The sequence below is a fragment of the Calonectris borealis genome, chromosome 16, assembly GCF_964195595.1.
Source record: "Calonectris borealis chromosome 16, bCalBor7.hap1.2, whole genome shotgun sequence".
Classification (NCBI taxonomy): Eukaryota; Metazoa; Chordata; class Aves; order Procellariiformes; family Procellariidae; genus Calonectris; species Calonectris borealis.
This window is the reverse complement of record NC_134327.1, coordinates 20,596,009-20,623,160: the sequence shown is the minus strand read 5'-3', so window position 1 is coordinate 20,623,160 and position 27,152 is coordinate 20,596,009. Positions and strand designations below refer to the sequence as shown.

The 27,152-nt window shown below is 40.6% G+C and overlaps 1 protein-coding gene across 1 annotated transcript in view; it reads left to right on the top strand.

Annotated features, from left to right (window-relative positions):
* DNAAF8 (dynein axonemal assembly factor 8) overlaps positions 1 to 27,152 on the top strand; it is a 94,395-nt gene that overhangs the window by 6,481 nt on the left and 60,762 nt on the right. Inside the window, exons 5-12 of the mRNA XM_075165849.1 lie at positions 2,727 to 2,823; positions 3,229 to 3,370; positions 4,348 to 4,494; positions 5,311 to 5,376; positions 7,538 to 7,903; positions 8,996 to 9,155; positions 23,357 to 23,548; positions 26,129 to 26,284. Of these exons, the coding sequence (XP_075021950.1) occupies positions 2,727 to 2,823; positions 3,229 to 3,370; positions 4,348 to 4,494; positions 5,311 to 5,376; positions 7,538 to 7,903; positions 8,996 to 9,155; positions 23,357 to 23,548; positions 26,129 to 26,284 (1,326 nt within the window). The remainder of the gene's footprint in view (positions 1 to 2,726; positions 2,824 to 3,228; positions 3,371 to 4,347; positions 4,495 to 5,310; positions 5,377 to 7,537; positions 7,904 to 8,995; positions 9,156 to 23,356; positions 23,549 to 26,128; positions 26,285 to 27,152) is intronic.

The window sequence follows — 27,152 nt, the reverse complement described above, 5'->3', positions numbered from 1 at the left end:
AAATCTTGAATCTCTTCCACCTAAGGCAGGTGCTTAGGTCTGTGGGATGACCAGCTCATGTGTGCTTAGCTGGTGTGTGGCCCCAGTGTGGAGAGGTTGTTCTCTTCAGTACTATAGTTACAGATCTCTGCTTCTTGTATTGATTTTTAAAGTCATTAGGACTTAATCAGCACAGAACACGAGCCTGGTATTTCTGTCCAAAGCCTTCTATAGAATCAGAGTACAGATGTTTCCTTTCCCCTTTCATCTACACTCACAAAAATAAACTTTTTGGTGTTGAAGCGGTTCTAGTGTAGGCAAAGAATGCAGGTGCTTACCTGTTTTTTTTAAATTGTGCTGCATCATTTAATTATGCCATTATTGGAGGGGATCTTTTTCAAGCGGTGCTAGATTTAATTCCCATCTCACCTCATAAGTCAGTTGCTGTATTAATTCAGGAGACATGGTTTTGCTTTCAGAACATGTTTGATATCTCTGACTTCAATGAACTGAAGTCTGATGCTTTTGGGTGCGCACTGAGACCAGGCTCAGTGTATTCTGACTTTCAGAAGGCGAGGGCAAAGCTGTATCCTTTGTGTGCATGGTGTATGTGTTTAGATTTGAGAGCTGGTTGTTACTTCCCAGCTCAGCAAGGTACCTCAGTTTATGTCAAGTGACTTTGTTAAAACTAATATACAGTTTCTTCTTGATTCGAATCATATCAGTTCATTTGAAAATGATTTTTTTCGTGAAGTATATTTAAGTGTCTTTCTGTGTTAGAAATGGAATTACGCATTCATTTTTTTCTTCTGGACCTTGTGTAGTACCTTACAGAAGTGCTGTTCCTGTTAAGGGTTAGGAGGATAAAGCCTTAATGCAGCAGATTAAATGGTAGTTTGATCTTTTTGTTATAATGGTTTGTATTTAAGCGCTATTATTGAAAAAGAAGCTTAGTACCAACTGCATCATAACAAAAGCAAAAGCATATGTTTCCCTTGGGCTGTTTGATAAAACGGCACCTATACTGACCTGTGACATGGTTCTCATTGTAGTAAGCTCAGCTGTCAGTCATTCTTCACTCTTCCAGACCAATATATCTCAATGACATTGTTGAATCAGTATTAGCTTTGTGTTGGTGTGAGAGACTTCAGCTTGTGATTCTCATCAGGCTTTTACCTTTCATCAGCTGCAGCTTGTAAATGAGAATAGATCTAATCATGGTTCAGGTATGTGTGAAGATTTATTGCTCTGGAAAGAGTGAGAATCTTCTAAGTAGGAGGGGCAGGTGACAGAGGTGCAACTGCGTGTTTTGGAGGCTGCTTCTGCTTTTCTAAAGCTCTTGAGTGGTCATATGAAACGCATGTTAGTTGTAGTTGTGACATAATTGTCATAAATGACAGTCACCTTCCTTTTAAAAAAAATCATGAGTACTTCTAAGTTCTGGTGGTGATATTTCAAAGATGTGGATATTTTTAATTGAAACTTTCATTTCAAATAATATTCAGAGGGGAAAGCAACCAGTGTTTTAAATGCGTATGAACTTTTGTCATCACAGACTGGTTCTCATAACTAAGTTAGCAGTGTGCAGTGCGAACAGCCAGTGTATGTGTGAGTCATAGCAACAAAATTGATGATCCTATCTTCAGTGTGGGATAAGTGGCTGTGAGATCGCAGCTGATGCTGGCTGTACCTAGAGGAATGGGAGTGTGCCCTGGTCAGAAGTTGGAGGGGGAGGAAAAGGCTGTGGGCCTCATCTCAAAGAACTGAAAAGCCCAAAGTCCTTCTCATTTTAGTGGCAGTAGGAAGCATTAGTCAGGATCAGAATGTGTATGCTTGGTCTTGTATCATGCCATCTTTTACTCTGTTTTCTGTAGCCTGTATCAAAAGGGTTCATAATTCTTAGAGAAGAAGCCTCAGCAGGAGTGGATGAAGCCGCTGGATAGATGCACTGTCCAAAGAGATACAGTAAATGCGTTCCTTTCATTATAGCGCTTCCTTGTGGAACTGCTTAAAGCAAGCTGGCAGTGTAGTTAGGGGCATCATCTTTTGGAGATGCTGAGAGGGTGAGGAAGGGTACTTGGAGGGATGGACAGAGGGAAATAAAATGTGTGGGGATCTCGTACTGTTAGTGGATTTGAGGGGTGAAGGGGAGTACTTGCTGTTGGAAAGACTCCACCATGTGAATGCATGTGGAAGACTGAGACATGTGGAGCACATGGGTTACATCCCAGCTTTTGGAGAGAAGGGTCAGTGGATATTTAGGTTGGGTTTATGTTTCTCCTTTAAGGAGCTGTCAGTTCAGTCTGTTCTACAAACATCTTCTAGATTTCTCAGGCTTTTTAAGTGGGGAAGGAGAAGGCACTCTACCTTTGTTATATTTGAATAAACATTGGTTAATCCTTCACTGGTTTCTCTTAGTAATTATACTGCACTTGCCTATGCTAGATGTGCAGAGCCTTGGCAATGACATGAGGCAAACAGTAAATATCCTTCTGTTAGTCGTGCCAATTGTTGAGGCTCATGCTGAAGCAACTGTGTCCAGAGTGACACACTGCTTCATCTACTGGCAAGTGACAGTGGCATAGTACTGGAGATAAGTAAGGTGAACTTCCCTGCCATTTGTGTATTTATATGTGCCCGAAGAATCTGATGGAGTTACTACAAAGAATGTGAGTCAAAGGGACTTTTATTTTGTAGCAGTCTCTTGGGAGTGAATTTTCCATCACAGTTCAACTGTCTTCTTTCAGAATATTGAGAAATGGGATCTGGACAAGATTCTTGAGGAGCTGGAGCAGCAGAAAGATAACACTCATGCAGAAGTTGCTTTCTCCTCAGCAGATCATGGTAAACTGCTAAATTAGTACCACCTTTGCTGAAAGTGTATAAAAATAAGTAAAACCCAGGTTCCCGTGTTCAAATAATTCCCTGCAGCATCATCTTGAATGCAGTGGTTTTCTTAATGCCTCTGTAAAACATATTTTTAGTTAATTAGCTTCCCTCAAGATTTCATCTTGCTTTTGTAGCTTGAAACCAGTGCCTTGTGGCCTGTCATGGCCTAAGAGTGAATTAGACAAGATGGATGGAGGTTTGAAGTCAGTTTGTCAGAGCCAGATGACGATAGTATCTTTATCCTTCCCCTTCTGACAGGCTGTAGAGAAAGGAACAATGTGAAAATGGGGAAAGGGTATATTGGGTGATCCCATGGCAGAAGACCACAAACTGCTGATTCTTTTTGTTGCTCTTCCATAGAGACCTTCAGGGGTAGGTCTGAAAATCAGCTCATGGAAAAGCTAGAAGAGCTGTGTGCCAGGCAGTCCAGGACAGTGTCTCCACACGGCAGGTGCCCGTCAGCCAAGACCTTCTCCTTTCAAGAACAGCAAGAGAATAAGAAGTAGGTCCTTTTCTGTCATATACACTAGGTAATCATGACTGCCAGTAGGAATACCTGGAAACTCGTGGTGTTCTATAGGTGCTTTTCTCTGTAGCCTCTGCAGAAAGCTGATAGTGTAGTTGGAATATGCTATAGGGATGTTAAAGGGAAAAACTAAGTCTCAGTCATTCACATACATTTGATGATAAACAGTCAGTATCCTGCCACCTTAGCATTCTCCATCAAACACCACCTTTGTCTAGACCTCACCAGACACTTGGGACAAATGGGAAAGGCAGGAAAACAAGGCTAAGCCTTGCCTAAATTATCATGGCCACATTTTTTGTCATCTAGGGTACCAGTTTCTCTTACTGGTACCTCAATTTAGCTAAGGTATACGGGATAATTTTTTTCTGTAGGTATCAGTGGAGATGTCAGTGCATCTTGGAAGGTTCTGTGTGAAGGAAGTGAATTTCCAGACTGTTCAGAGGGAACATCAGTGGTGGCACACAGAGGAAACAATAATGCAACAAGCCTGTAAAGGGGAAGGTGCAATGAGGATACTTTTCCAGAGCAGGGAGAGCCATGAAGATGATTTGCACTTTGTATGCTCTGAAGGATAAAATAGAATTGCCAAAGGAGGCAGAGGGGAAAAAGGCACCTGTTTTTACTGATTGACACTGGGCTTTTAAAACTTGTAAGCTCTTTGGTACCATAACTGCCTACCTTTGTTCTACAGAATGATTTGACTTTGTCAGTTTTTAAGAACTAAATATCCCTCATTATGCTGCTTGTGATCTGTATTCCTTGGGGGAAGCTGAATCTTGAGTTCAGCTTTGTAAGGTGGTGGATAGTAGGCAGAAGCCGAGTTTGAATCTGTACGGTAGCCAAGCACAAAGCTCCTTTCACAATCCAATTTTGAACATAATCCACACCCTGCAGGACTTCTTGTCTGAATAACGTGGAGGACATGCTGAAACAGTGTTTTCTATGCTTAGGGATGTTGCCTTCCTATCATCTTCACCAAGTTCTCTAAGGATGGACATGATAAGATTACAGTGCCTGCCAGAGCCTCTAACCGTGTACATAGATTTAAGAGATGCTAAACCAGAGAAGTCAGAAACACCCCTTGATGAGAAACAAAGGTAAATTCTGGCTGTATTGTTAGTGAGAATTAAGTGACAAAAAGTAGGAAACTGAAACCTTCTCTCTACATTTCATACTTGTGAAATACAACTTCAAAAGTGTTCTCTTCTTCCACACCTCTGTGACCTTAGTAGGAAGGCCTAGCCCCTATCTGAGCACAGATATATTCTCAGGAGAGAATAACTTGTCTCAGAACAAGTAAATGTGTGGGGATGCAGGCTGCACAGGAAGGACATGCAAATCATCCAGGGATTTAGAAAGTTTCCATCTATAAAGGAGTGGGCAGTGACTGCAAACCAATGCTTGCAGCTGTCTGAGTTGGGCTAGCGTTCTGACAGCACTGTGTACAAAATGGACATCCTTGACTACATTCCTGGCAAGAAACTGTAGGTGCTGATTTCTGTCTCCTGTGTGATAAGAGGGCCTTATATAGTCAGTTATGGGAGGCCAAATTCTTCTCAGTCTGCAACAGATTCTGGCAAACATGTCCTTTCCCTGAGAGCTAATGGTGTCTAAGCTAGCTGTTTGCTTCCTTCCCAGGATGTATATTTGCTGCAGCAAGGGGTTAAAGAAAACAGTCACCAGAAGAAACCTTGTAGTTAATAAACAGCTGATAGTTAATAAACAGTTAACACATCTTGATGTAGTTGCTTGAATTTTTTTTTTGCTAGAGTAATAGTGTGAAGAACTATCCATAACACCTGGAAATATCTCTCCCTTTTTCATAATGGTCCTAAATTTGCATCCTAGAAATGATGAAAGGCCAACACCCAGTTGGAACAGTGTTAACTAATATGCTCTAATTTGTTTCATAGTGCGAGTGACAGCTCCCCTGAAGAAGAAGAGACAACGACAATTAAGGACCAATCAGAAAGGAGAATGTAAGATTCTTTCCCAGGACCCTAGTTCAAATGATATGATGTTCATTTTTTTCTGAAACTAAAATAATTGCTCTAACAGTGATTAGAGTGAGAGCTCGCGTACTGAAATTCCTGATCTTCACGGCAAAAAAGCCCAGTAGTGAAAGTGCTTCAGTCTGGCCCCAGGAGATCACTCTTTTCTGTTGCATGAAGATACCAAAGCTAGAAAATAGTTGTTGATCCTTGAGGCAGTATAGCACCTTGCTTCTGTACAGCTGCATGGAAACAGCTCAAAAGACAAACAGAGTAGACCTGGTGGCTCTTTCTCCATACGTATGAGTGACGCGAGAACTGTTTTTTAAGCAACTCAGAAACAAACTTTGAAAATGTTGCAGGGAGTTGACTCAGACAAAGCTTTATTTTTAGAAATAATAAAATAGGCTAGAATGCATGTTGATTTAAAGAGAATATTGAATACATTGTGTGGGCAGGGATGCTCTCAATTCTCCTTAATTGGCGGGGAAAGGAAGAGGGGAAAGGGGAGAGTGTGATGGATGGAATCCTAAACTGTAAATTCTTCAATATGCACAGATGCCAGCCTTTTCCTGTTGCTAAACTTGGGGCTTGATTCATACCCGTAGACATTTGTTTAATGTGAAGCGGATATGTCAAGCTTTAAACATCTTACTGCATTTATGCTCTGGATTACATTTAGAAGTCTGATGCATGTAAGTTGACATTACAGCAGTGCAGAGGACAAGTAGAACATTTGTATTGTTGTGCCAGCCAATTACTTTTTTTTTAATGGTTTGAAAGAATAAATGATTTGACAAGGAACAGAGCCTCAATACTCAATATAATTTAGAACATCTAATCCAAAGCCAGCATAAAGCAGGGACAAGGTGGTGCTTGGGGAACTCACTGGCACTGATGCAAATGCAGAAGTTGCATCAGTGTAAATCTGGAGTGATGGAGACCAGAGCTTAGCTGATTGGATTTTGATTCGTTTTAATGTTGCTAAAGAACATACACAAATGAAATGCCTGTTATTCAGTTCTGTTTCTAAATAAGAAAATCTCATGGTCTCAGCAGGGCATGATTCTGGTCTCGTTGACAAGGGGTCAATGCCAGTTTCACTCTTATCTGGATGGAATTATTAAACAGGGCTACATATTCTGTGGTACAATATACTTACATATTAGAGCCTTGGAGGGTTAGTCATCTTGATCTCCGGGCACTTAGCCTAGAAAATACGCTGTTGGTTTATCCCTGGAGCGCTCAGGTAGCCAGTGCCATCTCTAGCACTGTACCATAAGGCTGCTTTCCAATACATGGCTTTCTCCTAAAATTACCACTACTTAGGCATACTCCTTAGTAATCCACCCATCAATGTTAAATGTTGATTTGATGGTTCTGGATATGATGGCAAGAGATGTGAGATCCTTAAGGAGAAAGCATAGGTTTAGTTTAGATAAGAACAGCAGTATGATGCTGTGTACTCCACCGAACTGCATCATTAATATCCAACTCAAACAATTGTTACTCAGTCCGTATACTTTTCAGCTACCACTAAAATAATGAATATTACTTGCAGATGAGTTACAAGTTGATGGTAGTCTTCCTGTAGCAGACTACCTGGGAGACTCAGCATGGAAGAGAACTGCAAGACAAAATAACTGTATCTGCCCATTATGTCACGATAAGACATTTCACAACAGAATGCTACCACAATATTGTGGTTGCTGATGGTTTAGCAGTCTCATTAACCTGGAGGAGACATGGGTGAAATTGAGCCAAACGCTCAAAAATCCTAAAAATTATTAGAAGAACTTTTCTTCTGTATGTACTTGAATCCCAACCCTTGTATCCAAAGGGGACAAAAATCTGTAGACTCTTAATTTCCATGCCAACATTACATTTGTTCAGGGCTCTTCTAGTAGATGTGTGTTGTGCCTGAAATGCAGAAGAGGTAAGTAAATTGCCAGTAAGATCGGTTTCATGTTCTGTCGCTGTAGTGTTTTGTGTTGCCTGTGTGCTGGTGCTGCTATTACTAATAGCTGTTATTTGTGTAGATGCCCAATCCTTGCTTTGAGCTCTCACTCATCTGAGAAGTTCCTCAGAGTTTGGATTTACTCATATAATGTTCTGTCTTGGTTAAATCAGGTTTTTATTTTCTTTGCAGGAGGAATTGCTCAGGGAAAAGCCTGCTACTGCAACAACTCCGTACAGCCCGAAAAGAAGCCTCAGAGCTTCTTCATAAAACATCTACCCTGCCTGAAAAACTTGAAGGCATAAAACAGGATTCAGAAAGTCTGGAAGAGATAGGTTTCTCTAAAATAAGTCAAAAGTATTTTAAATTGAGGCAAGAGGCAAATAAGGTGATTCCCAGGAAACTGATGAGATTGAAACCAGAGAAAAGAAATATCCCCTTGTCAAGCCATGGGGGCAATGGAACTGACATAGAAAAAGAAAACAGAATGGAAGTTGAGAAGGTTCAACATTCAGGAAATGCTCCAGAGTCTCCTCTAACTACCACTGAATTGCCAAGGTATCACACACACACAAAAAAAATAGTATCGATTGAGGAAATAGCAGAGTTATTTGGGCCTCTGCCTCCTTGGGCTTAGTTTAATGTAGTGTATTCTGCATAAGGTCTAATTTTAAAGTGAAATCAGGTGGTTGCCTTACGCACCTACCCAGCTATTTGGGAGAGCTCCATTATACTGACTTTTCAAAGGTTATATTCTGCCTGCTATTTTCAGAGTGAAATTTAACATTTTGACTTTGACGTATGAGCCCCTGAAAGAATTAGAATCTGCTTGCTCTAGAGGCTATTACTTTCTCAGTGTTAAACAGTTGCCTACCCTGACACTTAGACACTTCAGCTTGTGTACTTGTGTACTTCGTTTAAATGGCAGATGGTTGGTTGCAGGTTTTTTTCTCTATGGGATTCCTGAAATTAAAGCTCATTGCTTCCATCAGTTCTATAAAACTCCATTTTGTCTACCTGTTAGCCTGCAACATAGATGGCAGACCATAGCTTGGCGAGAATCTGGGTTATTTATTGTTGCTGAGCAATAGCTCATAATGATTTTAATGAATTTCAGTCTTTCTTGCTATTCTATTTATTGTTGGGACACCTGAGACTTGAAGAATTCAGAAGAAATTGAACTTAATATCTGCCATGGAAATGGGAGATGAAATCTTTCTGCAGACATCAAAATATAGAAAGATGGAAGGCCTTGGTTCAGGGGAAACTTGTCACAGTATTATAGCAGATAGGAAAGGAAACAGAGTTAGACTGAGAATTTTGGTGTGGAGATGGGGAGTGAAACATCACAAAGACGTCTCTGCTTAATGGAGTTCCGGTCTCCAAATAGATTGTCACCACTTATCAGAGGTTTGAGGTCTACTCCTTTGTGGTTTTTTTTTTTTTTAGAGAGATGATTTCATCCAATGACAACTTACTGTGTCTCCCCACAAACACCATAAGTGCTTTCTAAATCTATTTTAGCCTTTCATGTCATGATTCACCCTCAAGTGTGTGGTATAAGAAAAAAAGAAATGCAAACAGATGAACAAGGGTGCTTTTTCTCCCAAGTGAAAAGCTTAAGCGAAGCAGAATCTGTATATTTTTCAGGACAGAAGAAAGTAAAAGAGAGCTATCCCAAAAGGAAGAACAGATGAAAGAGAGACACAGGAGACACAGATTCCAGGAGCAGCTGGAGAGATTGCAGCCTCAGCAGTCAGTTACTGGAAAGCAGCCCATGGCAGAGAAAACCCCTGTTTTGTTCCACATGGTTAGTAGTTCAGTGTAGGACTGTCCCTTTCAGAATGGCTTCGTGGCCAAATGCGTATGCGATTCTAGAAGCAAAAAGTAGTTTTCATTGCATTATTTAAAATCTGTTTGCTATGGAGCACTGTTACCTGATGAGATCTGCAGTCCTACAGCTCTTGTCTCACGCTAATAATATTTTTCTCACCTTCCCTGTATGGGGAGTGCTTCCCTTACGGCTGCCCACCAGGCTTGATGTGTCGGGGTATGGCAGGAGTCCTGGCTTGCTGAAGTGACTGGGCTCAGTGTCATCTACTTCACAGGAGCCAGACTTTCACACGTGATTTTTCGTAACTTTTTAGAAAAAGTGAAATATTTTTACTGTCATACTTCTAAAGCAAAGCCTATGCTGAGTCCTGTCTGGTTGTCTGCCCCTAGCAGCTTTATATTTCAGTTTTGTGGGTAAGTTTTGAGGATTGTGGTTTTAGTAATAGGTTTTGCTTTTGGCTGACGTCTGGATTAAGGGAGTATGAAATCATTCTGATTTTTCCCAGAGCCTAAAATATGGCTTAGAGGACAGGGCTGTTTTCCCTCCTGAGAAGATTTGTATATGTAGTCCTAATTCATCCTTGTACTGATTTCACTGAACGCAAGGCCAGCTGAGAAGGTAAGAGGAGATAAGAAACTCCAGAATTTGTCCCTGGGTCCACCATCATGATTTATTTGCGCTAATAGCAATAACAAAGCTCTTCTGTCAGTACAAAAGTTGAAAGACTTTAGAGCCCTAACTTGGGGGATGGACCATTCAGATTTGTTTTGCCAGCAATTGACTGGTGTATTTCTGCAGATTGAAAGCTCATTTTCTTAACACTAGATTAATCACTGATGAGAAGTGAAGGACTAACAAACTGACAGCTGAATTTCCCTCTGTCAGCCTGCTCTGGCAAGGACAGTGCACTGCATAGAGCTCTGTTTTGAAGGTTGCAAAGGTTGTGGTTCTGTCTTCAGACTTGCTCCTTTCTCAGCCTGCTGGGACGTACCACCAAATTCCAGTTAGCCCTTATTAAGATGCAGGTACTTGCTTACTTGAGCCTTGCTAACTCATTCCTGACAATGCACCAAGTGATGACTGAATTGTTTTCTGTCATTTCCCATATTTTCTGTGCTGAAGCCAATAAAATGAAGATAATGGCTTGTTAATGTGGTTTATCTCAAGTACAGCTCAGGGTATATCTGCACTGTGGTCTTGCTGTAACTGAATCACGGTGTAAATATGCCCATTACAGCTTTAATGATATTACTGCCAGCTAGTCATGGCAGCACGGACATTGGCATAAGCTGAGCAGCCCAGGATTTACTCAGCTTCTGATGCCTCTAGAAACAGCTAGCTGGTACCTAAACTAACTGACAGCCTGCTTGAGGGAAACCTGCCTGAGCTTACAAGGCACTGCTGGTAGAAACAAAATCAGCACAACCCGTAATAACTGTTCTGTGGGCAACTTTGTTCTTGGTTCTTCTTCAGAAATATTTATTATTAAAATTAAGAATGAAAAATGTATCAGCATCATCTATCAAACACAACAGTCATTTATAAGATTACTTGAAATCCATCTCGACAGCAGCATTTTTTCTTTGAATTAGAACAGGTTTTTCTTTTTTTTTTCCTTTGCTGCACATAGGAAGACAGAAAAACTTGAATGTTTTGATGTTTAAAACTAAAGAAGCTGTAATTTGGCAGCTGTGTCTCTCAGTGAAAATATCTAATATCTATATATAAACATGTATATTCAAAGAACAAGCCACAGTGTTTGACAGAGTAGCACACTTTCAAATTTCTTCTTAAGTCCTTTGTTTTGGCAATGATAGATGTTCAGGTCTGGAACACTTGTCATAGTTTCCCGAATTCTTCTGACCATTTATAATGTACATAAATAATTGAATTGAATAATAATCAGAGGGAAAGTTTAGAAACTCTGCAATTACTGTATCTGAGGTGCTGGGAAAGAAACACAAAGGAAATTTTAAAAGCTGCATTAGGGTTACATCAGAGTTCTTGTCTAAAATTTAAAAGCAGTGAAATTCAGATTTAATGCTGCTGTCTTTTTTTTCTTAACCTAGTTCAGTCAAACTCTGTACTCATCTTCACTCTGTGGGAAGCACTAATATAAATGAGAATCGGGTTTGGGAAGAACACTTTCAAAACAGTGCAGGTAACTTAGGAGACTAAGAACGAACTTTCAGATGTACTTCAGCATCTAAAGAAGGGGCTGATATCCAGTGGTATTTTCAAGACGTGCAAGTACCAATTTCCCCTGGAAATCAGTGGGTTCATTCTAAAAATTCTGCCCGTCAAGTCTGTGTCTTTTAGGTGTCTGAATACTTTTGCAATCTGGCCCACTTCTTATTTTTAAAAATGCATGGAAGAACGTGATTTTTTTTTTTTTCCTGCTCCTGTCCACAAGCCAAATTTTCAGTGAAACTGAAGTGAGACTGGCATGAGTTGATCTCTTCTGAAAATGGGCTCCTTAACCACATTTTAGCCTTTGGATCTAATTCAGAACTATTCAAGCATCTACAGTTCTGCTGAAAGCCAGCAGGGTAGGGATGTGATCCATGCTGTAAGGTCAGGTTGAATTAATAGTTTATAGAGTAACACGCATAGGGTTTGTTTCAGTATTTGAGCAGAGTAAGTGTTGTTGACAAGGGAGACAGAGAAGGAATGCTGTGCAGTATGTGAAACAGTTAACTGGAGGATGTAAAATGAAATGGGTTTCATCTGTCATTTCATTCATCTTGCGTATTATGATAGAGTAACTTAGTACTAATGTTGATTTCCGAATTACATTCCCATTAGATGGGATCCAGATAATAGTTGTTACTTTTGCCAGGCTCATATCTGAGTTTTATGTCGGGGAGCAGCATAACCAGGTCACTCTGAAAGGAAAGACATGCCAGGAGCTGCAGGTGACAGCGAGGCAGGCAGGGGCAGAGACCTCACCAGCAAGGAGTGCAGTCCCACAGTATGCAAACAAGAAAAGCAGAGCAGGTCTATTGAGGGTAACGAGTTGCAAGTCTGTGGTGATGAGGTAGGTCCAAGATCAAGGCCAGAAAGTCAAGTCAGGGACAGGACTGGGTTCAGTGACAGTACGCAGGGTCAGCCAGCAGCCCCGTGGTCACCCAGAAGTCTGTAGTGATGAAGCAGGTCTGAGATCAAGCCACAGGGTCAGATCAGTTAGTTAAGGGCAAGGCTCAGATGAGTGAGGTCCATGGCCAGGCAGAGGTGTAGCTGCAGTGTCGCTCAGTCAAGGGCCAAGGGCAAGTGCCTCGGCTTAAATGCAGCTCCCGAGCAAAGGGGGACGGGCCCAGCAGAGGCTTCACACAGCTCTTTTCGCAGCAGTCTCATCTGAAGTTACACACCTGAGCTTGTGTCAGAACTGGCCTCGAACACAGGCAGCTAAACCGCTGCAGGGGGATACTTTACATCCAGCTATGGCATTAATTTAACAGACAGCAAATAGTATTTAGCTTTTATTAAGCTCTTTTATTATTGGGGAAAAAATAGGTGTTTTAAACAGGGCTTCAGCTTGCTTCTCTCTTTACCTTTATTGCTTTATCGTGATATGGCAGAACAAGATAATGTCGTTTGAAAGCTATTAGGAACCACCTTGTTACCAGTGCCTTATAAACACTGCTTTATCTACCTTGCACAGCCAAACTGTTTGGGAAATGAATGTGTTGACTCATACTGAGGCATCTAATTTTTCTTGGCTACACGATCACTTTGGCTAACCTTGTATTAGTAATTATATTACCACGATCAGCTTATTGCAGCTTAGCCTTACAGCTGGCTTACAAAACAAAAACATTCAGGCATGCTACCGAGTCATTCTAGCCTAACAAATATATTATGGGGATACTTTCTTTTCTATCCTGTAAACATAGACTCTATAACTGTTCTGTCAAAATCGGTAGGTTTTTTTATATTAATATACCATTGACTCGGCTTATTGATGTCAGGTGGCACTCCCAACCGAAAGATTTTCTACTTGCATTCCCGCAAAGCTAAAATTAACAATATAATATGGTCAAAATCTTCCTTGCCCTTTTACTGCCTTATTCTCACTTTGATCTGATATCAATTCTACAGGAAAAACCTCTGACAAAATTCCTGGGTCATACTTACCATCAAGAGCAGTGTTGAAGCGTTGTATGTTCAGTTACTGTGACAGCTACCCTGGATTAGCACAGTATGATTGAAAGTAGAGATTGATTTCCAAAACTCGTAGAAATATTTTTAGTTCAATTACTGGTCCCATATGTTTTTTTTATGTAGTAAGTGCCTTGATCTGCACAGTTGTCAGTGAAATGCTTTTGATTCTTTACCTGTCTTACTAAAATAGGTGTCTATGATTTCCATCGCTATTGTGTGGGTGTCTTTTTAAGGCAGTAGTGCTGGCATCAACATTGGAAGTTGTCTTTTTCTTACACCTTACCCTGCGCACAGAGGGTTGTTCAAGGGCAGTGACTGTGGGTCCCAGGATCCCAACCTAGCAGTTTACCAGCTGGACCATACTGCTGGGGCGTCTCACCAACTCCATTGTAAAGCTGCTTACATGAGTGCACTTGGGTGATGTCCTAAGCAGTATTTAAAAATTCTCCATTTTTATTGCTGTGTGGAAAATGCATAAAGGAGAAGAACTCCAAGAAAGTGAAGTTCATGTCTCAGTAGAAAGAATGTACAAGGGCCTGATCCACCAGTTATGAAAGCAATAGGTTTTGTGCTAGTTCTGTACAGAAATGCCAGTTTATCTCCAACAAAGTGGTGCAATATACATATTTGGAGAAGTCAAGGAAACCTGTTAAATCTTCTTTCAGTTATAATGATCTTGAGACACAGTAACTGAATTTTTCTGTATCTGTATTACTCTAAAACTGATCTTGTAAGTATAAATCACCCTGTGACCATATGTTTTGATTTACACTGAACCAAAGCAACCGCTGCATTTGCACCTGTGTGAATGTAACTGAATCCAGCATTTAGCCCTTACTATTATTTTACTATAGTTAAAAAAATTAATTGTAAAAATTGCAAAATATTTCCTACATTAAATCTTTTTCTGGCATCAGACCTGAATTTGGCTTGTGCTTCACTCTAGGTCTTCTCACTCTCCGGGACTGACTCTGCGGGGTTGTGGCCAGCAGTGATGTGCCAAACAGCCAGCAGATGGCCCCTGAATTCCTCCCTTTTTTTACAGTGAGGTATTTAATGAGTTCCTGAAACAAGATTAAAATCTCTTGTACTTAATGAACCTGCTGCCTCAACTCAAGAAAGGCTTAAAAATAAACTAAGGCAATTAGAGATGTAGTTAAATTTAGTATGCAAAAACAGAAGGCCAAGATTCCTGTTTGTACCACCAGTCCAGCACACAGGATTCAGAATAGCATGGAAGTTCCCAAGAAAATGTTTTTCTAGCATAGGCGACTGTTAGCTGGCACAGAGCCTGTATTTCTGGCCTCCTCTTCATCTGCCCACTTGGTACCAGTGAAAGCGAATGGGGGGGGATTTGCTGGCACAGTACTTTGTGCTTAGGTTGAGTTTAGCTGGTTTACGGTCTCCTTGGCTGTCAGCGAGCCAGAGGAGCTGAGGCGGTTCTGCTTCTGCCATGGCCCAGGATGGCACAGATCTATCCTAAGGATTTGCCTTAATAGGCAAAGCAGAGAATCTAGGTCTGAAATGTGTCTGTTATAAACAACTTCCTTTACAAAGGCAGAATCTGCTTGCTTGCTCTCTGTGTTCTCTGAGTAAGAGATGTTATGGAAGTGTGGGCTTTGGCACTCTTAGGGCACAGATTAAAGCAAGTCAGGAACTTTACAGACTGATGACTCTTCTCAGTAGTTCTGCTCACACACCCAGAGCAGTTAAAAAGTGACATACAGTAATCCTGCTTTAATAACCTGTTGTCTGCCTCAATAGGTTTCTCAGTCAAATTGCTGCATATATGCTCAGAACCAGGAAACTCACCTTCCGTATTGAATGCAGCAGGACCACCAAAAAGAAACTTCCATTTAAACTTCTGCATGGAGACCCAGTCTGATGGTTTCACAGGGGCTCCCACCTTTGTCCATTGCACTTTCCAGCTATGGAATGAATTGAACAGTCAGGTCTTTACAAAGAAATGGCTGCTTTCAGTGCTGTTTCTCTGACTGGAGTTTGAAATGGCCCCAGGAAAATGTGAAATATTTAATCCTTTATATTCCTTGGCATATCTTGGAAGTGATTAAAATGAGTTTAGGCTTATTGTTGAATATACTTATGTATGATCTTGACAGATGGGAACATTCGTTGCTGTTGCTTAAGGGAAAGGTTAATATAAGTAAAAAGAATATAGTTTCCAGAATTACATGCATGAACTTGCTGCCAGTAGAGGTCCTAAATAGTCCTCCGTTCACATTAGCAGGATAGTTCAGATTAAACTTGAAGAGAAGACAATAATGTAAAATGTCCATGGGCTAAATTCTATTTCTCATTTAGAAGAGGGCAGGAGGACAAAAAAACACTTCTGTACCTTTTGTCTTCTCGGGTCTTGCTCTTTGACAGGTCCTGTGCTGGTTGGCAGAAGGAAGAGCTACTATAAGTTTGCAATGCTTATGAACAAGTGCCAGTCACGTTTAATTATATAGAGAAATACTTTCTGCCATGCATCTCTCTTGGAATCAGAATAGAATTCACAAGTCCTGGCCTTACCTCAGGGCTGTGATCAGTGATGCTATTTGTAGATGAAAGGAGGCTGAATCTGTTCCTCTTGTTTTTCGAAGGGGCTGTACAGGCTTGTCTGACACAGCCACCCTACTGTTAAAAAAGCTGTATAATTTAAATTGTATTCCTAGTTTTTCTCATGCCTTCTTGTTTAGCATTGACTTAGGTTGGAGTACAATTCCAAATCTTAACACACTGGGGATAAGCTTGGTCGCAACTTGTAAACACATTATTACACAAATAATAATTATGGAAGCATTATTCTTAGTGGCAGGGAATGGAATTCAAGGCTTTATCTGAGATTATGGAGTGGAAGTATCATGCAGTTATCTCTCTGTTTTCAAAATAAAAATCTGTCCAGCTATGTGCCAAGCACCTGGAGTTCCCACAAGCTTCAGTAGACACTGTAAGCACTTAGCAGTTCTCAGAATCACAAAACCCCCATATTTACTGCCTTGGAGAATTCACAGATCTGATGGGTTATCTGCATAGTATTTTGCAGCTGGACGCAAGATCACAGAGCCTGTATGACAAACTGGACACAATCCATTCCTAAACTGGAAGCTGACAGTTTGAAAAGCAAGCCATTTGAGCTCTGGTAAACTTCCTGATAAAGCAGCTGAGCATAGTTTGCACCCTCCACCCCTTTTTTTTTTTTTTTGCCCCCCGCTTGGGGGATTTCTATAGAATGTCAGGGGAAATACATGAAAAGATAAATAGAATAAAGACTAGAAAAAAATAAGGCTTTACCCAAGTTGATAAGTATATGGTGAATCTCCTGGAGTATCAAACTAAAGCAATTTCAACAGTATTTAAATGCAGCTAGGAGCACGTGCCGAATACCAGCCTAGTTTTCAGACGGCTGAGGACCAATTCCGTGCTCTATTGCAGCATTTCAGAGTGACTGTGTACAATTTCCTTCCCCGCTGTGGATCTGGAAATCATGGCACGTTTTATTTGTGAGGCAGTTTGAAATCATTTGAAGAACAACGCTATGGAATATACAGATACTACTCCTTGGGTTTTGGACATGATACTGTTTCAGGAATGCCAAGAACGGGAACAGAGATTAATATTGAAAGTTTCTTCATAATCTTATATTGTTCCTCTTCAGAGTGTTTTACAGGCTTTTGATAATTAATCCACCTAGACAGGGACAAGGAAATATTAACCTCACTTTACAGTGTCACAGAGAAATAGTCCATTCCAGAGCCAGGACTGAGGCACAAGTTCCTGATTCCCAGTCTTGTGTTCACATGAAATGTGTAAGTCATTAAATGTCTTTTACTTATTTCAGCTGCTTCTTGTTAACCAGGAGTATAAACTCATTAGAGGAGGAACTTTTTGTTACATGTGCTCAGAACACCAGCACAATGAGGCTATGAATCCTAAGCCTCTCTAAGTGTTACTGTAGTGTAAACACCAATCATGGAAAAGGCACTTCTCGTTTTTAATTATTATGTCTCAGAAAGCAAACAAAATCACATAGGATTCAATGTTACTTTGATTTAAATTCTAGTGCAATTTTCAGAGCAGTTCTTTGTTTACCTGAGGAGTTGAGCCTTTGTCAGAAAATTTTCCCACTTCTAACAAATAAAGAAGCTGCTTGTTACCAGTTATTTGAGTGTTTTTTAGCTGCACTCAGACTTGTTGCTAAATGGCCTCAATATACACAATTTTTCTTGAACATATTTGCATGCAAATACCCATTTTCAAACATTTTTCGTTTGTTAACATACTTCACAGCCATGTGAACATTCTGTGTTCTAATGAACATTAGAATTATGTTGGAATTGGTCCTTAGTCGTCTTAAAGCTAGGCTGGTATTTGACACATGCTCCTAGCTGGCTTTAAATACTAATTAGAACATTCTATGTCCTAATGAAGTAATTCCAGAGCAATTCTATCACGGAAGTCATCGTTGCTTTAACTGTACTTGCCTATCAGTGCTAACTGATAGATATTCTTGTTTCATTCATAGTATTCTGGTCTAGTGAACTCAGACTGATTAGAAAGATATTGTCCAAAAAAGAATATTAACTGGTTGTGTAGGAGTTTCTAAAGTAATAATGTTCCAGGGCAGGACAAAGCAAGAGCTCGTGGTAAGACACTAGCATATACAAGAGAGACAGCGTGGCAGGGCCAGTGCTGTGTACTCACATCAGGAGTACTGGCAGGACAAGAGAAGTGACAGGGAGCACACTCTAGGGTACAAGATTCTTCTTATTGAGGAGAAAATGATACTGTGGAGTTGTCTCTTTCACTGCAGATAGCAGAATAAATATATGTTGAATTTGGGGCCAAAAATACTTTCTGCCTGTGTGATCACACAGTGTCTCACTGCTAACATATTCTATGGGCCAGATCCTTGACTCTTGCGAGAGGGGTTATGCATATCTTTGATAGCACAGATGAGCCGTTAACTCTAGTGAAGCAGTTGAGAATTCCCTTAATGCAGGCTAAAGCAGAAGTGGCATAGAACAGTGTAATTCACACTACCTCACATCTCTTTGTTGTCTTCATTTGTGTTGAGAGGGATTATAGACAGGATGAAGAGGGATTTTTGTAGAACACTGACTCTCGTGAGCCAGAAATGTGACTGATCCTAGCTGTCATTAACTGTCTGCCAGTGTCGTGGTGGCCATAAAGCTACTTTAAATTCCATTTGGGGTTGACCATGCTCAGCTGGTAGCAACATGAAAAAGTATATAAAGTAAATTTTGCTATCCTTGGTTCCTGCGCCGAGCAGAACTCAGTTCCTTTCTGTGCGTCACATCTGAACTGCGCTCTTATATTCAGTAATTTCTGGTGACAAGCTGATGTTTCTCTTTGACACTTGCCCTCTTTATGCTCCAGCAGAGACCCTGTCTAGCTTTAGCACACTCATGCTGCCAGAGATGGAAAAGTGGTTTCTTCTGAATCAGGAGAGGTTATATTCTTCATGCCCAAGGCTAAGACTAACTGTCCAGAACAAGAAAATAACTTTTAGCAAAGAAATTGTCTTTTTTTTTTTTTTAACTTAAACTCACATGATATATAATGCCCTAACTAAATTGAAGAACTACAGAGTTCATAGCAAATAATGCTTCCATTATGCAGCTCTTTGAATTCCTGCAGTCTTACTTTGGCAGTTACCTGCTTTGGAGGATCATAACTCCTCCATTTTAGCAATCTGAAGCTTAGTTCAGATCAGAAAATTTCAGTAACATCTTGCCACCGTCATATTTTTCAGATCCATAACCTCAGCGTGTTTGATACTCAGAAAGCCATTGGTGCTATAGAGAGTGAATCTAGTACAAAAATGCATTAACAAAAAGACCATTCAGACCATTAACATTAATCGTACTCTCCTTTTTGTTACTAAATGTTGCCTTCCTAATTACAGTATGTTCTGCCAGTTGCATGCAGGAAATGCAGATACTTTCCTCATTCTTATCCATTGCTCCCACTTTGCAATGATAAAGCAGTTCTTTGAATGGTTTCAGGGTTTATTCCACAATTTAATGTGGAATTTCAAATAATCTAACAGATGGCATTGTCATAATTTTTCCTTCCCCACAGAACGAAAATGAATAAACACTTGACATTTCCAATATGTCTTCATCTAATGCAGGAATTTTTAGAAGCCATGAAAGAGTGTTACCTGCTTTGCCTTAGATGGGCAGAATTATTAAATGTGTCCTAACTGTCTCCTCTCCTACATTAGCAACATGACTGCGTGGAAAATAGATGTATACCACATAATCAACATGCTTGCATTTTGTACTGTGAGCTCTATCTATAACGAAGCATGAACATGCAATGCTAGAGCTATTTCAGTGTAACAGTATAGAATCTTCGTTAGAGAAATTAGCTAGAGCTGCTAAAGTACCTAGAAATCAGCTCACATTTACAAATGTACAGCAGATGCATCATTTGGCAAAAGATTTCTGCAGTCAGTAACTTGCCATTCATCAGGGATTGCCTCTTAAATCTGTGATCCAAGCTAGGGCGCAGATGACATAGAGGGATAAATTTAGACATGGCTGAAAACAATTATTTTGATTAAGCCTCCAGCCAATGAAAGTAAGATTCTTCCTATTCCTCCCCTTCCCCCTTCACCCCCTCCAGTACAGAAGGAGGAGACTCTGTGAGTATAACTTATCTTCATTTTACATGCAGTGGATGTTTCGATTTAGTTCTCACTGTTGTAGAATCTGCTCAACATAGTAGAGAGTGTTTTTTGATTGTATATGATATCTTGCTTCAGTGTTAGCATCAGTTTAGTTAGTATTGGAAAAAGTGCTAGAAGGGAAATATTGAAGTTTTGTTTACCTGCAAAAGAGAGACTATATCTGTAAAAAAAAAAAAAAATTGGCTTCTCTCTGACCTATCCTTCCACTGGGAGAAACCCTCAGGTTGGGTGAGCTGATTCTGCTGGGAAATACTGACTGCTTTGTTTGGTCTCTGTGGTGAAATGAAAATGTGTAATTAGTGTGGTTCCCAAACAGCAACTGATAGCAACTATCAGCCTTGTACCTAGTTGGAAAGCAGCAGCAAAGTTGTCACCTGTCCCTCTTGGCCCCTGAGCTGCTACTCGGTCACTCCAGCCTCTAACAGTTTTGATAATGTTTCCCAGTTTTAGGGCAACAGAGCTGTTTGTCCAATCTAGTATGCAGGCGTAGCAAAAGCAATGCCAACTAGTCTTTTAAAAAATCATCAACAAAAGCATTGTTTAACCAATTAGAGCTATTTTATTAGAAACCCGTAATCATAAACAGCTCTGTTTTTTTAAAAAAAAGATAATATGGAGGTAAAATGCCACTTTTTAAATGATTGTCCGTACAGATGCCTTCACATTACAGGGTTTTTTTATGAGTAGTGGTTTCCTTTGGGGCTATGCCTTTGTGTGTGTAACTTCAATGCCGCTGTAGCTGAAGGCTAGAATATATGGGTATCCTTAAGCTGTCTTGCAATTCATTTTTCCTATTTCTTTTTTAGTGTGGTTTTGGGGGGAGGTTATTCCTTGGCTGCTTAGTGTGGTTACTGCTTCTACTTGTACTGTCGTTATGTTAGAGTGGAGAAAGATGGTGAGAACTGGGGGTGGAGGGGTGGTTGGAAAATTGAGCTGAAAGGCTCTAAGTTGCAATATTGTAAACTATAATTGCAAAATAAAATAGCAAGCAGTTTGGAAATAGGAAATTTTATCTTATTTACTCTATGGTAATTGTTGGCACTTGACTACAATCAGCTGCAAGCCTGTCTGTGACTGACAGCACAATTCTAGCCAGAGCAACCAAAAATAGCCCAGCATTTGAGTAATTTTAGTCTTTTTATAATCTAATACCATCACAAATAAAAGCCAGTGTAACATGTAGGCAAACTGAACTCTTTTGATAGGTAGACTGGGGTGAATTGGTCAATGCTGTGGGAAGGCATACTAAGAAAGCACTGAATGTATCTTACCAGCAATTCTTGCCCAGAATTAAATAGGATTAGCTCCTTTTTTGTTCATTAGCCTTAATATTTCCAAAATTATTTAAGTTATTCTGTGCCTAGAAGAGGGTAAGGAGGCTGGCAGAGGGAGGAGAAGCAGGGACCAACATTGATCAAAGCCTCATTCATTCTCAGAAAGAACTTTAATAAGTAAAATTCTTAGCTGATCTTGGTGAGAGAACCTATTGAGCCCTCCCCTGCTGCTGGGCCGAGCAAATTCGGAATAGTTGGAAATTTCCTGCTGAAGCATTAGCAGATACTGGTTTAATCTTTAGCTCTTGAGTACCTGCTGTCATTGATCCCCACACCCTTGTTGAAAGAGGAAGAAGGAATCATTTTCCAATATAGGATATAGGAGAAGGTCATCTTTTCCTGAAAGTCTCCAAGTTTCTTTTAAAACCTCTTCCTTGGAGAATTATGATTGTAGGGTCAAAGCCCTGATCAATTCTGTTAGCTCCCCAGGACTACAGTAACATTAGTAATGCAGATCTGCAGCATCAGAAACTTTTGCATGACTATTCTTCCTTTATTACTAATTGCAATTTTTATTTGGTACTTGTAGACAGTGCTGTGTCTGTGGCAGATATTTCGGCACCAAAACACTGGATGACGCAGTAGATCTGCTTGGGGCTTTTTATTAGTATGGTTTTTTGAAAACCATTTTAAGGAATTGTCTGTTTTGAGGACAGGCACGAAAGTCAAGCTACATTAACTTGTCAAGTGGATTAGTCATTAAACACCTTTGTGGACATTTTAATTCAGAATTAAAGTGGCTTTAATTGGATTTAGCTTACTTTGCTTCCAAAGTAAAGTCAGGTAAATCAAATTAAGATTAATTCAGTGTAAAGGTATGGGCAGACATCCTCATTAAGGGCTACCTTGAAAACTGCTTAGCTGCTCCTCAGCACCCTTCTGCTCCCATTGTGTTCCTGTGGTGTTCCACAGCTCAGCTCACAGGCAGGGGTGATAGTCTTACACTACGGTAGGTTATTTCAGATTATTTCTGCTCACCTTAATTAGCAATTTAGTCTGTTGGCCGATTGCGTTGACATGTACAAGGAAATGCAGTCATGTTGCACTTTGCTGACTCTGTAGTGGGGAGCATAGCCCTCAGCTGATGTTGTAACACGTAGCTTGGAAAAGTTAACCCCAGAAACATCCCCAGCTATTTGCAAAATGATTGTGCATCCATACCTGTGGAATATATGCACTCAGGATGCCTTCGGGGGGGCCCTGAGGGTCCTTATTAAAGGATCGTAACTGTTGAGGAGCAATACTCTTTTGTATACTGGACAGTCTTTGCGATTTTGGGGACTAGCTTCCTAATTTACAAAAGAAATGCCAGGAGCAGCAAATTGAATATAGATAGCAATAGCAAGCCAGCTAATAATTACAGCTGTGGCTACTGCATCTCTGGAAAAACAAAAGAGATCCCATAAACTGCAACCCTACAGTTCAAGTTTGGGGTTGTTTCTTAAAGAACAGGTCTCTCAAAGGAGAGGGAATTTGCATCCTAAATAATCAAGCTTCAATACTAAAGTGAAGAAAGGAGATGAGTTCGCTTAAATGTAACATTATCTATGAATGACATATGTTAGGCGAGGCAGAAAATAATGAAAGTTTTGACACTTCTGTCAGGCTTTTTTTGAAGATATTTCACTGATTTAAAAAAAATAATAATAACACTGAATCTTAAAGAATACAGAATAAATTTGATCATACTATTTCCAGCTGTGACCACGTAATCTTCCATTCACCAAGCAGCGTTTGACAAAATGAAGACCCAGGTGACAGCTCTCCAAGAAAAACTGAAGTGCTCCAGAGGTGTCACTGATATAATGACCTAGCTTTTATGGCTCATGCTTCCTCTTTGATAAATGCTTGCTAGATATTAATTGCCCCTCCTGTGATGGCAATGAATGTAATTTGTTCATGATGATGAATACAGTTCCAGTAATCCACATGACTTCCATTTTCATACTTTTTTTTGACAGGAAGCCTCATACTTGCCAGATATTGACACATTGCCTAGACCACACAGTATGAAAAATGAGGTGCTGCTTATGACCATTTGGCTGTCAAGCTGTGGCCAAGTAGCTACAGATCAGTGCGGTGGGCAGGTGCCTAACGTGGTGCTGAGAGCAACCAACATCTACCAGGCCCTAGTGACGTGGCTTCTCTCTCTGGTGAGTACGTGCAGTGACAGTGCACAAAAGAAGGTTCTGCGTGATTAAGGCGGTGTTTTGCCCTCCAGTGAATATATAATCATTCTTGAAATCTCCTTCTTCCAACAGCTATAAAACAGTAGCTGAACAAAGGGGAAATTATGTTCTAGCTCACTTCAAAGTCAGTAAATAAAAGTCTTGGTGAGGTCAGTGGGAGCTGGATTGTGCCTGTGGTTTACAAAGAACATGGCACTGAAAGTAAAAAATTGTTGAGCCAGACTTGCAGTAGTCAGAAGTGGCTACTGGAAGTAGAGGGCTGTCTAAGTATTATCCTTTGTCTTTGGCAAAAGAAGTGAACAGACACAGGTGCCTATTTCTTACCACTCCTTCTAATTAAGAGTAGATCCTTTCTAATAGTCAAGAGGGCTATAAAAAAGTGGTGGTCTGTTTCACCTTAATTGCCCTTTGGATCGCATAATTTTTCTCCTCTAAAGAAACCACCTTTTCCTCACTCTTCCCATTCATCCCATATAAGCCTTTTCCTCTAGGGAAAGCAGGCAATGTGTATTTTTCCTCCCCACCCCGCATGCCCTGGTTAAAGACATTGGCGTACCAATACCAATCCATGCACTCAAGATAGATTTCACTCTGAGTGGACAGCCTGCACAAGGCTTTTAAATCACTTAAACTCCACTTAAACGGTATTAATTGTTAATGATGTTCACACTTCCATTAAAACATTGCTAACATTCTTTAATGTTAGTTCAATGCTAATGAAAATTGCCACTTGAACAGCCCCAGAGTGTGAATCTTCCATTCAGAAACTAGTTAGCTCATGACTGGCTGCCATGTGAGCTTTCTTCCCTTGTGTTATTCCCATTTAAAAAATCTGAACTCTGACTTGCAGCAGCTCTCTCCAAGCCTGAAAGGGTATCTCGGCTTCCAGGGCTTGGTGTCACTCTGCCGAGACTGTAGGGTCAAATGTTGTGATGGGCTTTGTGCCTAATAGAAACTGGGGTCAAATCCACCAGTTTATTTCACACAGGTGAAATAGCTGTTGGATAGCAATGAAAAAGTCTGCATTTCTTTAATGAAAAAAAGTGGAAAGGTTGAGGCATTTTTAGACCAAATTCTTATCTGGTCGTAATCTATGTAGTTCCACTGATTCGCTGGCTTGTGTAAATCAGCATATCTTTATTGATTTCATTGGAGATATGCTGATTTCTACCAGTTGAGAACACGATCCTCCAGATGCGAGCATTCCCTCGTGGCAGAGCTGCTACAGAATTTCCCATGTGAAACCAGTGTTCAAAGCAGTCGAGGACGGGTAGTGCTAATTTTGAGTGACACAGCTGACCTATGCAACAGTTTGAAAATCCACTCAGACCCTGTGTTGAGAACATATTTCTAAAGGCATTTATCTCACTGTAAATAGTTTTGGTTTATGTATGTAGTAAATAGCAGAGCTGTTAATCTATCTAGAGATCGTGGTGATGGTATAAAACATGAGAACGAGACTTAGGGGTTTCTGTATTCACCAGAATCCTGGGAAGGAATTATAGTCCTGTAATTCAAACTGCCCTGTGTCTTCATCTAGCGTGTGGTCTGGTTCAGGCATCTCTGCCTCACATGGCTGCTATTCCTTTCTCTTGGCTTTGCTGGTTGCCTGTGTCTGACTTTCCCATAGCCTTCTGCCCTCTTTCACCAGCTAAGCAGGTTTCGGGATGCTTTGCAGCACTACAGTGCCTTCCCAGTCTGTTTCAGGTATCTTTCCTGTCTCTTTTCTACTTTGTAATAAGGTTTCTCGTGTATTCAGTATGCTAAAATGCATCACGTTTCAGCATACTTTGAGCAGCTTTATGAACCAATGAGTGGTCTATCCTACTCCTACTTCTGGAATGAAACTGGTATTCATGATAAAAGCTGTCCAGTGTTCATTCTGCTTACCCTTCTTGTTTTGGATCAGATATGTATATTGGAAAATAGAATGTTTGCCTCCCACACACGTGTGCGCACAAAAAAAATCCATCAAAAACGAATCACCTCAGTCTAACTAAAAGGTGGATTCACTGGATGGGGATTGATGGGGTTTTGGCTATTAGTGATCACTAATAGAGAAGACAAAGGCTTATTAAACACTAGCTCCTCAGAATGGCATAATCACTTAGCATTTATTTTTTGAATTGAGATTGGATTGATCTCATTATCATTAATAAAGGCAGCACACGGTGCCACTGTGACAAGAACATGCAGTGCAGCGTTGACAGGGACTCTGTTCTCATTTCTTGCCAGACTAGGAAGCTAATGCAAGTTCTTGCTTTCACATAGTGAAACTGGTGGAAGTCAGAGCTTGCAAGTCCTCATTGAGAAAATAAATCCTTTGACTTATCAATACCTACATGTTATTCCTATTTAATTTGGTCTTTCTTGATTTGTCTACCGACTGAACCACAGCTAATCCACTAATCAAGCGAGAGTGCTCCCTGGATCATTGTACATTATGGGGCTCTACTCTAAAGCAGCAGAGCAAGGATAAAGGGTTATTTTCAGTCTCTAAATACAGCCATCTAAAAATGAAATTATGTGCAAATGGATTTACAGGTGCCTCCTGTGAAAATGGAAGGCGGACCCAAAGCTCCGTTTCAGGTGGTAGGGCTGCAGCAGGCCTGGCGAGAGGATGGCTTGGCCCTATATGCTTGTCTAATGCCCGCAGAGGAGTCTTCAGCCCAGAACAACACCAAGATCCAGAAGATAAAAGTGAGTAGCGGCATTTACACTTGCTAGCCATGCACAACTGCCGTAGGCAGTTACCACTGTTTTTGACTAAGGACCAGGCTTGGATATGCCAATTCAAGCTCAAATTTCAGCGAGCTAGGATAGAGCAGCATAAGTACTGCTCTAAATTAGAATGGGGGAACAGCCCGGTACTGTGGGAACTGAAAGATTGCTTACAGCTAATTGCCAACTCAAGCTGTCCTCAGTTATGCTGAATTTAGATTATGTGCAGATGAGAAACCAGCTCTCTATGGTGTAGTCTTTTGTCTCTGCTGCTCATTCGCTGTTAATATATTTTTGGTGGCTGTAACCCCACAGTGCAGAAATTTGACTAGATTCAGAGGAGATGTATCTTTGGCATATATTATGGTTTTTGCTCTTATATTTTATCCATGTGAAGAGTGTGGCCCACCAGAGGGAATATTGTCTTGCTGTTTGGCTCCCAGGAGTCGGGGCCTGGAGGCAGGACGTGAGACTCCGTTCCCTCAGAACTGGTAGATTACAGAGTCTGTGCTGTGCAATAAAAGGCCAAGCTGAAAGGTCTAGCACACCAGCTGAAAATCTAGCACGTGTAGGTGGCACAGTGTAACGTAGGGCATGATTATAAGCTTGTGTCCCAAAAACAGCAGAGCTATGAAATAGCAGCTCTGGGTCCTAGTTTGTTGGTTCTGTCTTTTCACAAAGCTAATATGATACAGATTGGTACTCTGAACATCTTGTTCTGGTTTTGTTTTTGGAGACAGCTTGTTAGGTATTACTGCTACTCTTGCCTGGTATAAATACCTCTCCTACCTATGCTGACTCTTGCTGAAAAACGTACCCAGGCATATCTGGGGAGCAGCGATCCTTG